At 40.8% G+C, this 11,883-nt stretch overlaps 1 protein-coding gene across 1 annotated transcript in view; it reads right to left on the reverse strand.

Annotated features, from left to right (window-relative positions):
• The window catches only part of ppox (protoporphyrinogen oxidase), a 28,625-nt gene extending 23,088 nt beyond the window's left edge, over positions 1–5,537 (reverse strand). Inside the window, exons 1-4 of the mRNA XM_036558624.1 lie at positions 5,454–5,537; positions 3,145–3,252; positions 2,007–2,141; positions 724–839 (exon numbers count right to left, since the gene is read on the reverse strand). Of these exons, the coding sequence (XP_036414517.1) occupies positions 724–839; positions 2,007–2,141; positions 3,145–3,231 (338 nt within the window). The 5' untranslated portion in view covers positions 3,232–3,252; positions 5,454–5,537. The remainder of the gene's footprint in view (positions 1–723; positions 840–2,006; positions 2,142–3,144; positions 3,253–5,453) is intronic.
• Between the last annotated feature and the right edge of the window lie 6,346 nt (positions 5,538–11,883).

Consider the following 11,883-nt stretch of genomic DNA (forward strand, 5'->3'; position numbering starts at 1 on the left):
GAACGTACATGAGGCGCCGTTTTAAACTCCTATAACTTGAGTTTAAAAGCTTCTAAGAATATAACAGCAGTGTTAAAATGATTTATGCTGCTCTGTGTTCAGGAAATGATTTAATTCTTTTGCATTAAAAATGTTTAAACATTTATAAACTATGATTTTGCTCAAATGCTCCATACTAACATTTTTGGACTAACATTCATTTTGGACTCACTCGGGAGCGCCCTCTAGCGTCTGAGAAACCTGGAAGACATTGCAGAGTGGAAATTCTCCTCTCTACAAGTTCTCTGGCTGAGAGATAGCTTAGCTGAGCTAACATACCATTAGCATCCGTTTATGTAATGACTGGCTGTCTAAATTTCGAGCCATGAGTGATCTACTGTTGCTCTCTGTGGTCTCAATATGTCTTCAATTTAACGTAGTGATGACTAAACGCTGCGCGGCGCGCTGAGAGTCATGGAGTGTCGGCGTGTGAACCTCCATTAAAAACAATGGTTTTAAATGTTTGGATGGCACATCCAGTGAGCGGTGGCCTTTAGGCTCATGTGTAGCTGCTCCAGAGTGTCTCATTCTATTGGTCAGTGCTTTTCTATGGAGATTATACAAGCTGGGTCAGCAGTGGGTGACATTAAAGCAGCTGAACTCTCTCAGTAGGACGGTCTGGACACTTTCAAACAGATAGTGTAGATGTTTGGAGAGATGAAGGATTGAGAGGACCCTCTGTACCCGAGTCCGGACGGCATCTTGTGTAACTGTCCTTTCACGTAGAGGAAACGGTTCTTAGAGGCCACGTGGTGATGAGGAACCGGCAGAATCTCGCTCTCCAAACCCAGCTCAGTCAGCTGCGCAGCACAGAGGAGAACATTAGGGAGCAGTTACTGTCTTCATAATAATAATAATAATAATAATAATAATAATAATAATCATGCTGAATTTCAACAAGAATTATTTCTGACTCAGTCTTGTTTTGTGGAAAGAAAACAATGGAAAGCAAACGTAAATAATTTATTATGTAATTATCAATGTAAAAATTATATAATTACATTTAAATTGTGTAACAAAATGGCAATAATAAATGCCTTAAGAAGTTAATATTTTCTACTTGCTGTATGAATAATAAATGAAATTTGATTTACAAAACTGTGCAACAGTCAGTGACCCTTTGTTTATGTAATATCGAGTCAAAACCACCATCATGTTCCAGTTATTCATTTTTCAGTGTTGGGGAAAAAAGCCGAAAACATATTTAACAGAAAATTTCACAACAGCTCACTCTACTCTCAGCTGTGTGAGTCAGTGAGTCACTCTTCTCCTTTATTCCAGCTTCCATTCTGTTCAGGAGCCTCACTTTCAGTTCCTCAAAGAATCTGCAGACACACCTCCAAAGTTCAGTCTTAGAAGCTGGTTGATCATTTTCTGAAGTAATCAAACACATTCAGTGGTGTTGAGGTCTGGACTCTGGGGTGGTCAGTCCATCGTTCAGCTTCTTTGTTTGATGTGTCCGTCTCCTTTTCTCAGTGAGGTTCTTCTTGATCAGCTACACATCCTTTCAGACCCACAGCGCTGAGTGGTCTTCTCACAGTGGAAGGATGGACTGAAACACCTGTGGATGTTTTCAGATCTGATCAGCTTGATTTTCTCCTCTCTCTCAGAGATGAAAGCTTTAAGTGCTGTTTATCTGATGGCGGCAGTTTTGGGGTCGACCAGCTCTTCCAGGTGGTTGTTAGGAGACACATTTTCTCTGTTAATCATTTCTTGAATTCCTGTTTTTTCACTTTGACTTTCTCCTTCTTTATGCAAGTGGATTATCTGATCTAATCTCCTCACAAATATCTTGTAGAAAATCAATAACTTTTACATAACGGCTGTTTTGGCTGTAAATGAAATAAACGAAGGGTCTTTGACTTTTACACAGTACTGTATGAATTTGGTTTAAATAGATTTTTATTATGTATTTTCAAATAAACATCAGTATAAACACCGCAGTGTAAATACAGCACTATAAATACCATGTTTAAGGTGCGTTTCCCCACGGTCCCGGCTGGTCGGACCCCCCGGGGTCCGTGTTCAAACACAGCTCCATCCTCTCTCCGTGTGGAGCTCACCCACCCACCACAGCGTCCACTCGCCTCCAACAGCACCACCTACAGGAACACAGAAGAAGCTCACCCAGCTGCACTGTACAGTTTAGTGTTTCTCTGCTGTTCACCTTGTTCAGCTCAAGAAGGGGTTAATTAGCTAATAATATCAGGTATTTTAACCAGGAAACCACAGTTATGCAGTGCAGGGGTTTCAGGACTGGAGCTGAACTCTGAACTAACTGCACTAGCAAACTTACAGAATCACGTCTGCCGAAACACGACGTCGTTTTCCGACCCACGACATTCAGTCTGATATTTAACGTTTATGTTTCTCCATTCAAACCTCATTTAAATCAGAAACAGAGAGTGAAAGTTATACCGGCGGTCTGCAGCTCCGTCAGGGGGCGACTGTTCATCTCTCGGCTGTTAACATCGGCTAAAGTTCTCTAAAGGCCAGCATTGATCACATCTGTGTTAATTAGCTGATGTCGTTACCCTCTATGATCACAGAGTGTTTCTCCTCTTTATGCAGCACCATGGGATCCTTTACCCACCCTGACGTGAAGAGCTGGTGGGCTTCTGTGCTTTTAAGTGCTGTGAGAGACTCCAGAATAGGGAGGGGCTGAGTATGAGACAAATAAGAATGTCAGGAAAATAAAAATTTGGCAGCTTTTCCGCCAGTTTAAGTGGGACCAGGAGTTCAGGGGAAACTGTATAAGGATCACAAACTGTTTTATCGACTTTGTCGAGGAAACGTTTTTCTCTTCCTGAGTGAGGAGAGTAATTTTAGCCATCTTTCACCTCTAGTTACGTTCGTGCGGAGCAGCGAAGCCAGAAATTGGCAGCCACAACAGAAAAATCACGTAACTGAAACCCTAGGATATTAGCTGCGTAGCTCTTCAGACACAAACACGTCTTGGTTGGGGTAAGGCGGTGGTGGTGGTGGTGGTGGTGGGGTAACCAGATTTTCTCTGAACTATCACTTTAAGCGTCCCACAGAGCCGCTGCAACGGATAAAACGGGTGTAAATGAAGCACCATCATCTCTGCAGCTCTGTAGAGTTTACCTTAGACACTTGTGTGCTCTTGCTGAGGTGGTAGCAGGTGGACAGACCCCCGACACCACCCCCCAGGACAGCCACAGTCTTCTGCATTCAGCTCACGCTCCCACGCACCTGCAAACACAAAGATTCAACACGATTAAAACACATCAGAGAGAAGACAGAGAGCTCCATCAGGACAATACTACAGCTCACGATCGAGACAGAGGCCTTGACCAAGAAATATAATATTAAATCTACCAGTATTTATTTTGTTCACTCTACTGACACTTTAACTCTTCCCGTCTTAAACCCAACCAGTTCCAGATGTGTCCTCCAACAAAACCGTCCCAAAGATCTGACTGACGTTATGTTTAAACAGACACTAACATTCACGCAAAACAGCCACTCAGACTCATCTTAACTCACACATTTGTCTCTCATGAGCATCTAAAATGGCTAAAGGAGACGTTTCTGATTAGATATCACATAATCCACTCGCAGGAGGAGGAAGGAGGAAGGAGGAAGTCGAAGGGAAAAAAAAACAAGAGTTTCCAAAACTGGAGAGAAAATGAGACTCCTAACAACCACCCGCAACACTGTCCCCATCAGATAACCAGCACTTGAAGGGGAATTCCACCGATTTCTCAAAATTTTCTGCATAATTCAGTCTTTGAGATGTGAATAAAGTCATTCAGAGTGGTTTCAATCTGACTGTTAAAGCACACAGTACGGTGGGGAAATTTAACCTCATAACACAGAGCTTGTGAACTGCTTGTAGATGAGTCAGACCGATCAGATCCAGCCAAACCTCCATGTGTTGTGACATCACAACCACAACTTACTGGCCGTCTGACACACTACCTTCAGGGGTCGAGCCTCAATCCAGAAACGATGGGCACAATTAACCACAGTTTAAATTGCATTTGCAATGTTAGTCAGAAAAATCACAATTAGATATTTTACCCAAATCATTCAGCCCTAAAAGAGACTTTACAGTGGTGGTGATAGGAACCAGGGGTCGCCATGACTACAACACAGATATAGACATTTTATTTACTATCCAGAACCACCAGTGAACCTACACGAGTCTTCTGAGTTTATATGGAATGTTGATGATGGAAAATAGTGGAAAATCTGAAATAATCAGTTTTCTTTGGGGACTATTTTGCCTCACAGCGGCCCTGCATGTATCCCTCCACCATGAATGGAGTTTAAGTTCTCTAAACTATCACAAAACAGTGTCTCAGTAATCAGGCAGTGAATTCATAACCATTTCATGTAGGAACTTTCTGTGAGGAGCTTTTAGAGGTGGACGTCTGGTTCCTATCACCACCACTGTGAACAGTTCTGACTAAGTTTATCTAGAACAGAGCGTTTCACACCAAACCACTCTGAATCACTCTGAACCACTCTGAATCACTCTGTTTACATCTTAACCGTTTAATTCTGAGAAGCAGAAAATGATCAACCAGCTTCTAAGACTGAACTTTGGAGGTGTGTCTGCAGATTCTTTGAGGAACTGAAAGTGAGTCTCCTGAAAAGAATGGAAGCTGGAATAAAGGAGAGGAGGAGCGACTCACTGACTCACACAGCTGAGAGTGGATTTAGTCATTGTGTAATTTTCCATTAAAATGTGTTCTGTTTTTTTCCGGACACTGAAAAATTTATAACCTGTACTTTAACTAGAAATTAAAGAAATGAAAGTTCTCTAACTTACAGCTGTACAGTCTAATATGTAATGTATGTGAGTGTTCAGGGTAAATGAGTGGAGGGCGTGTGAGCAGAGCGGTTATATGGGAGGGGGTGATAAAGGGTCAGCCTTTATCTCCTTTATCAGGAGGAAACACAGCATTTTCACTCAGAACAAAAAGAAAAGAGAGAAAACAGTATAAAGGCTCTGTATGGGTTCATTTGTGTACAATATGTCTACAAAACCTACCAATATAAATACTGGGGACAAAAAAAACACAATAACTCTCTAAACATAATTTAATTTAAGCTCTACAATTAGTCCATGATGTCATCTTTGCTATTTAATATTCATTTTTAAAATGAATAACATAAATAAATATGACCTCTTTTCATTGAGTTTATAACATTTGTTCTGTAAAAGTTCCAAGTTTGCTTCCTGTTTGCATTTTTTTAGAACTTTTCCGTTCCACCTTAAATGGTGCAGCAGCTCAGGCGCCAGAACGTCCAGAATGTCACTGCTGCACCATTTAAGGTGGAACGGGAAATTCAAACAGGACCTCAGCCTCGCCACTGACATCCATGTTTATAGGTGTAAAATTCATAAAGATTCATAATAAAAATGCAGTAATAAATATCTGTACCTGTTACAGAGGTGTTTCCCACAGCGCCGTGACTGCAGCGTCTCCTTCTGCTTCTTCAGTTCAGGGGAAAACGCTCATTATCGCCCCCTGCTGCTCTGGAGACGCCATATCATGCACTGTAGGTGTTTCTACAAAGCGGCCAGTTAGTGGACGAAGCACAAGGTAGATGTTTCTAATAAAGTGGCCAGTGAGTGGAAGCACAATGTAGGTGTTTCTAATAAAGTGGCCAGTTAGTGGAAGCACAAGGTAGGTGTTTCGAATAAAGTGGCCAGTTAGTGGAAGCAGAGGGTAGGTGTTTCCAATGAAGTGGCCAATGAGTGGAAGTACAAGGCAGGTGTTTCTAATAAAGTGGCCAGTTAGTGGAGGCACAAGGTAGGTGTTTCTAATAAAGTGGCCAGTTAGTAGAAGTGCCAGGTAGGTGTTTCTAATAAAGTGGCCAGTTATTGGAAGTACAAGTTAGGTGTTTCTAATAAAGTGGCCAGTTAGTGGAAGCCCAAGGTGGGTGTTTATAATAATTTGATGTATATAATCTGTGGCTATACATCCACACGAACACAATAACAGCTAAATCTGTTTTCCAGTCTGAGTTCACGGAGCCTTGCATTATAAATCTGAACCACTAGAGGGCAGCAAAAGAATTGAATTTGAAATGAACCATTTCACACCAAACCTCAACCATTGAAATATGCAGGAATTTTGAAAAGTTGGTGTGATTGCCTTTTAATTTTCTACTACACAGGGTCGTGATTTCCAAAACAAAAATAAAATATGACAAAATAAGGAACATGTGATTCTTTATAAATATAGAGATGAACACAAGTGTGAGGTTTTTATGCCACATTTCTGCTGATTAATGCGCAACAGAATCTAATTAAGAAGCTTAAGTGGTGTAATAAATCAATCATCCACGAGAGGCCGTGCGTCACTGAGATTGTATCACAGGGAAGGGCGTTCTTAGAAAATCAGAAAATAGTTTAAGTTATTATAAATAAGAATCGACGTAGACAAGTATTCCGCCAAGAAATGTAGTTCCTTTGGCGTGCGTGTTGTTGCCAAGCAACCGTGGACCGCTGAATGAGGAAAAGAACGGTCGCCAATCACTGTATGTTGCGGTCATTTCATGATTTTTTAAACTTTTTGTAGTAAAATAATGAACATATGATATCACAGCACTGTTAAATGGAAAAACCTTCACTTTATAATTATAATTATTATATTTTGGTCACTAAATCACCACCGCAAGTCTTATTTAGCACCAATCCAGCCCCTCTTCTCACGCTGGGGTGAGTCTCAAACGGCTCCCTGCTCCCTACATAGTGCACTACATAGGAGATTAAATACTGGATCCTGCAGCCCAACAGAGCAAAATACAGCTAAGAAACAGTCATTTGGGACTCAGACTCATCCACACTCGATACATGATGCACTGTTTGGCTGTAGAGGCTAGAATTGCTAAACTTTCATAGCTAGAACACTATTTAGGGAGTACGGAGCCGTTTGGGATTCAGTCTGGGTTTGAGTGACCTCCGACTGAAACACGGACATTTGAAGTGTGTGAAGACACTCAAATGACATTTTTAGAGTTTTATACTGCAGTTTTACAGTTAATCAGACTGTAAATGCTGTAAATCAAGCCTGTGATATTAATGATAGAGTTGTTTAGCATGTTTGCTATCTTTTATCCTGTTAGCTAGCTGACCAGCCCAGTTTTAGTTAAGAACACAAGTTGTCAGCCCCTCAGTTTAAACAAGAAAACGGGTTCTTACTTCATCAGTTCACTCGGTGCTCCATGCCAGCAGCATAAGAGTCAAATATTACTCCATTAACAGCTTTAATAACTTTACCTCACTCACCGTAACCAGGATCAGTACATATTCTGTCTGACTCAGTGATGAACAGCATACAGTGGAGGATAAACAAACAACCAAACACACAAACACAGGATATTGTACTCAATGTTCATTTAATATGAATAGAAAAACTTATTTATTTAGATATCCAGAAGAATGATAAGCTCCTGTTGGCTGCTCTTCTATATATTACTACATTTTTAAAAAGATTTGTCAAATTTGTAATATATTTACATATTTTTTGACATATGTGTAAATATCAACAACATGTAATTATTACATTCATGGCAAAATATATAAGCATGTATTCAAATATTTAAACATATTTAGCATCAGATAAAACATCGTGTACAGCACATATATTTTATAATGAGCAAATATATGTGCTTATATTTTTCTTCCATGTGGAAGAAACTCGTGAAATTCACTTAAAAATGAAATTAGTTGATCAAAAACTTGATTTGGCCCTTCACTATGTGTTCTTTTGATCGTTTATAAACGTAGACAAGAGTAATGTACTTAGTAATGTTGGCTAACTTGTTAAAACGTGTTTCATTAGCCGACATTAGCTAACGTGCTAATGCTGATATAGACACCAGTTATTTTCTTCTTACTAATGATTGTAGATAGCTGGTTAGCTATTTTGGTAGCTTAGCATCAATGCTAGCTACAGTTGTGGATGTTCAGCTGCTGATAGCTGATCCACGCTGACCAACTTATACTGGAAGTAAGAGTGTGTTTGAGCAGGATTCATCTACTAATCTGAATCTTTTCAGTACGTTTATTTGATAACTGATCATGGATCTCCCGCTGCAGTGTGTGCTGACATCTGTGATCAGTTCATCTGAAAGCACTGCAGGTTTGCTGAACTTGTCGCTGCTGCTCTTGATCACGATCGTTCTGTTAAGCAGTCCACACAAATGGCTTTCTACATTTAAATTCAGATGACTGTGCTTGAAGGAAAAGTTCAGCGAGAAATTTCCTCAAACTTTATCACAAATGTAGTCGATCAGCTGAGGTGTGATTGGAGTCTGATGTTCGCTTCTTCAGTTGTTTTCAGCTACGTATGCGACTGCTAATCTGGCTTGTACAGAAATATCTCTACAGTGGGGTTTGCTCTTATTTCGTCCATCACAGCTTCGTTTGTGGCTTATCCAATCAGTTAGCTACTACAGGTTTGCGCTAGCTCATAAAACAGAGCATTCTGAGCTGAGAACAGCTGGGCCAATGACCTATCACAGGCTGACCACACAGGCTAGACAATTATAGGCTAGCTAATCACAGGTTAACCAAGCACATATTAAGTAATCATAGGATAGTCAATCATAAGATAACCAGTCATAGGCTGACCAATCACAGGTTAACCAATCATAGGCCAACCAATCATAGACTGACCAATTATAGGCTAATCACACAAGTTAACAAATCACAGGTTAATCAATCATAGGATAACCAGTCATAGGCTGACCAATCATAGGGTAACCAGTCATAGACTAACCAATCACAGGTTTATCAATCAAAGGCTAACCAGTCATAGGCTAACCAATCACACAAGTTAACCAATCACAGGTTCACCAATCATAGGCTAACCAGTCACAGGTTAACCAGTCATAGGCTGACCAATCATAGACTGACCAATCATAGGCTAATCACACAAGTTAACAAATTACAGGTTAACCAATCATAGGGTAACCAGTCATAGGCTAACCAGGCACACAAGTTAACCAATCACAGGTTAACCAATCATAGGATAACCAGTCATAGGCTGACCAATCACAGGTTAACCAATCATAGGATAACCAGTCATAGGCTGACCAATCATAGGGTAACCAGTCATAGGCTAACCAATCACAGGTTAACCAATCATAGGATAGCCAGTCATAGGCTGACCAATCATAGGCTAACCAGTCATAGGCTAACCAGGCACACAAGTTAACCAATCACAGGTTAACCAATCATAGGCTAACCAGTCACAGGTTAACCAGTCATAGGCTGACCAATCATAGGCTAATCATACAAGTTAAGCAATCACAGGTTAACCAATAATAGGCTAACTAATCATAGGCTAACCAATCATAGGTTAACAAGCAGGCTAACCAGTCATACACTAGATAATATACTAAATCATTCAATTATAGGCTACAAATTTGATAACTTGTCGGATTTTCCCAGATAGCAGCTGAACGAGAATCCGCTAATCTCGGTTGTTTTTCTTGTCAAAGATGAGACAGAAATATTAGTGTTTTACTCAAATTATATTTCCTCTATTTAAAACAAATTGTAACAACTAGAAATCAAAAAACATTATTTTGTAATTCTGGGACGCCTTGGCTAATTCACTGAGACTCAATGCTAATCCTTGAGGCTTAGCTACCCTGTTTGTTAGCTACATTAGCCTCGTATCTCCAGTGCTAAATCCCACAGAACCAAACCTCAGACCCCAAACATGTCTCGGCTGATCTACTACTGTTTTTATGGTTTCAGTTCAGGGGTCACGGGGTGCAGGTGGCGGTGCGAGGTCGTGACCTCCTGAGGTCGAGTGAAGGCAGTGAGCGTGTGCTGACTGGGCTGGAGGCGGAGTCACTCCACGTGACCCGGTTCCTGAACTTTCTACAGGCCGGAGATTTGGGCACTTTGTACAGGTAAACGTCGTAATGCACCAGAGGACTGCTGGGGGGCAGAATCTTCACACTTTTGGGCAGATGGAGCTCCACGTCGATGGTCATCCGGCCCTGTGGAGATACACACACCAGCACTGGCACACATTCATCCACACTCAGCTAACTTTAGCATCCTAATGAATAACCGACTCTAAATGTAGGTATTGTGATATAAACTGAGTCTGTTCTACAGTTTCTCATTAGGCTGAATGAATAACCGACTCTAAATGTAGGTATTGTGATATAAACTGAGTCTGTTCTACAGTTTCTCATTAGGCTGAATGAATAACTGACTCTAAATGTAGGTATTGTGATATAAACTGAGTCTGTTCTACAGTTTCTCATTAGGCTGAATGAATAACCGACTCTAAATGTAGGTATTGTGATATAAACTGAGTCTGTTCTACAGTTTCTCATTAGGCTGAATGAATAACTGACTCTAAATGTAGGTATTGTGATATAAACTGAGTCTGTTCTGTTATACTGGTTGATATTAGTGGAAACTGTATATCCTTAAAATCAGTATTGGTGGCAAAATTTTCATATTGGTTGTGCCGTAAACTGAAGATGTCCAGTCGATGCCCTCACTGCCCTGCTGCCTGAATCTGCATCCAAACTTTAAAGGAGATGCCAAAGTCAGCAGAACAAATGTCACCCTGGGCTGGACGTTGGGCTGGACGTTGGGGGAACCATGGGTGGCTTTTTTTTTCTTTTAAGTGTTTTAAAAACCTTCCCAAAAGACAAAGTCATTAATAATCTCAGCCATTCAACAGGCCAAATTCACATCATTCACATTCTGTACAGCATAAATCTAATAACTCCCCAATAGTTCTCCAATAACCCTCCATAATTCTCCAATAATTCTTTAATAACTCTCCAATAATTCTCCAATAACCCTCCAATATTTTTTTTTTGATAATAATAATATATTTATAATACACACACTTGTTTATACGAAATAATATGGGATATAGTATTACATTTACTTGCGTATGTATGTAATATATATGGGGTATATTATTAATTATTATTACATAAAGGTGCAGTATATATGTACATATGCATAACCCCATGTCCTAACACTGTATAAAAACAAACCTGTGTGTGTGTCTCAGGCAGCCAATAGCAGCACATCTGAGAATCTGTCTGCCATCGTTCCACCACATCCTCAGCCAATCACCACGCAGAGATGAAGCCTTATTCCCAGCATGCACAGGATGGGGCGTTACACACATCCTCCAAGTTCTCACACACTCATTCTTGCACTCTCTCACTCCTCCACTCTCTCACTCCTTCACTCTCTCATTCTTTCACTCTCCGCTCAGTGCAGCATTACTGAAAACCATCAGAGCTTATTTGTGCTGTAGAATATTTCACTGTGAGACAGCTGGAAAACAGATCCACTGCAGATTTAGGTCAGCTTTACAGGGAGAGAGAGAGAGAGGGAGAGAGAGAGAGAGAGAGAGAGAGAGAGAGAGAGACAGAGAAACAGAAAGAGAGAGAGAGAGAGAGAGAGAGAGAGAAAGAGAGAGAGAGAGAGAGAGAGAGAGAGACGAGTATATAAAGGCAGTGGAAAAAAATGTGCTGGTGTTACACTATCAGTGTGTGTGTATGTGTGTGTGTGTGTGTGTGCGTCCTTCGTGACCCAGAGCATCTGAACGAGTTTCCATAGTAACAACACCCCTAGCACTGCATTTACATGACAGTCACCATCTCACCAGAAACGAGATAGAAACTGAGAGAGAGGGAGAGAAAGAGAGGGAGAGCGAGAGAGAGCGAGAGAGAGACAGAGAGAGAGAGAGAGCGAGAGAGAGAGAGAGGGAGAGAGAGAGAGAGAGAGAGAGAGAGAGAGAGCAAGCGAGAGAGAGGGATAAAGAGAGATGTAGAGAGCGAGAGAGAGAGAGAGAGAGAGAGAGACAG

The sequence above is a fragment of the Colossoma macropomum genome, unplaced genomic scaffold, assembly GCF_904425465.1.
Source record: "Colossoma macropomum unplaced genomic scaffold, Colossoma_macropomum, whole genome shotgun sequence".
Taxonomy (NCBI): domain Eukaryota; kingdom Metazoa; phylum Chordata; class Actinopteri; order Characiformes; family Serrasalmidae; genus Colossoma; species Colossoma macropomum.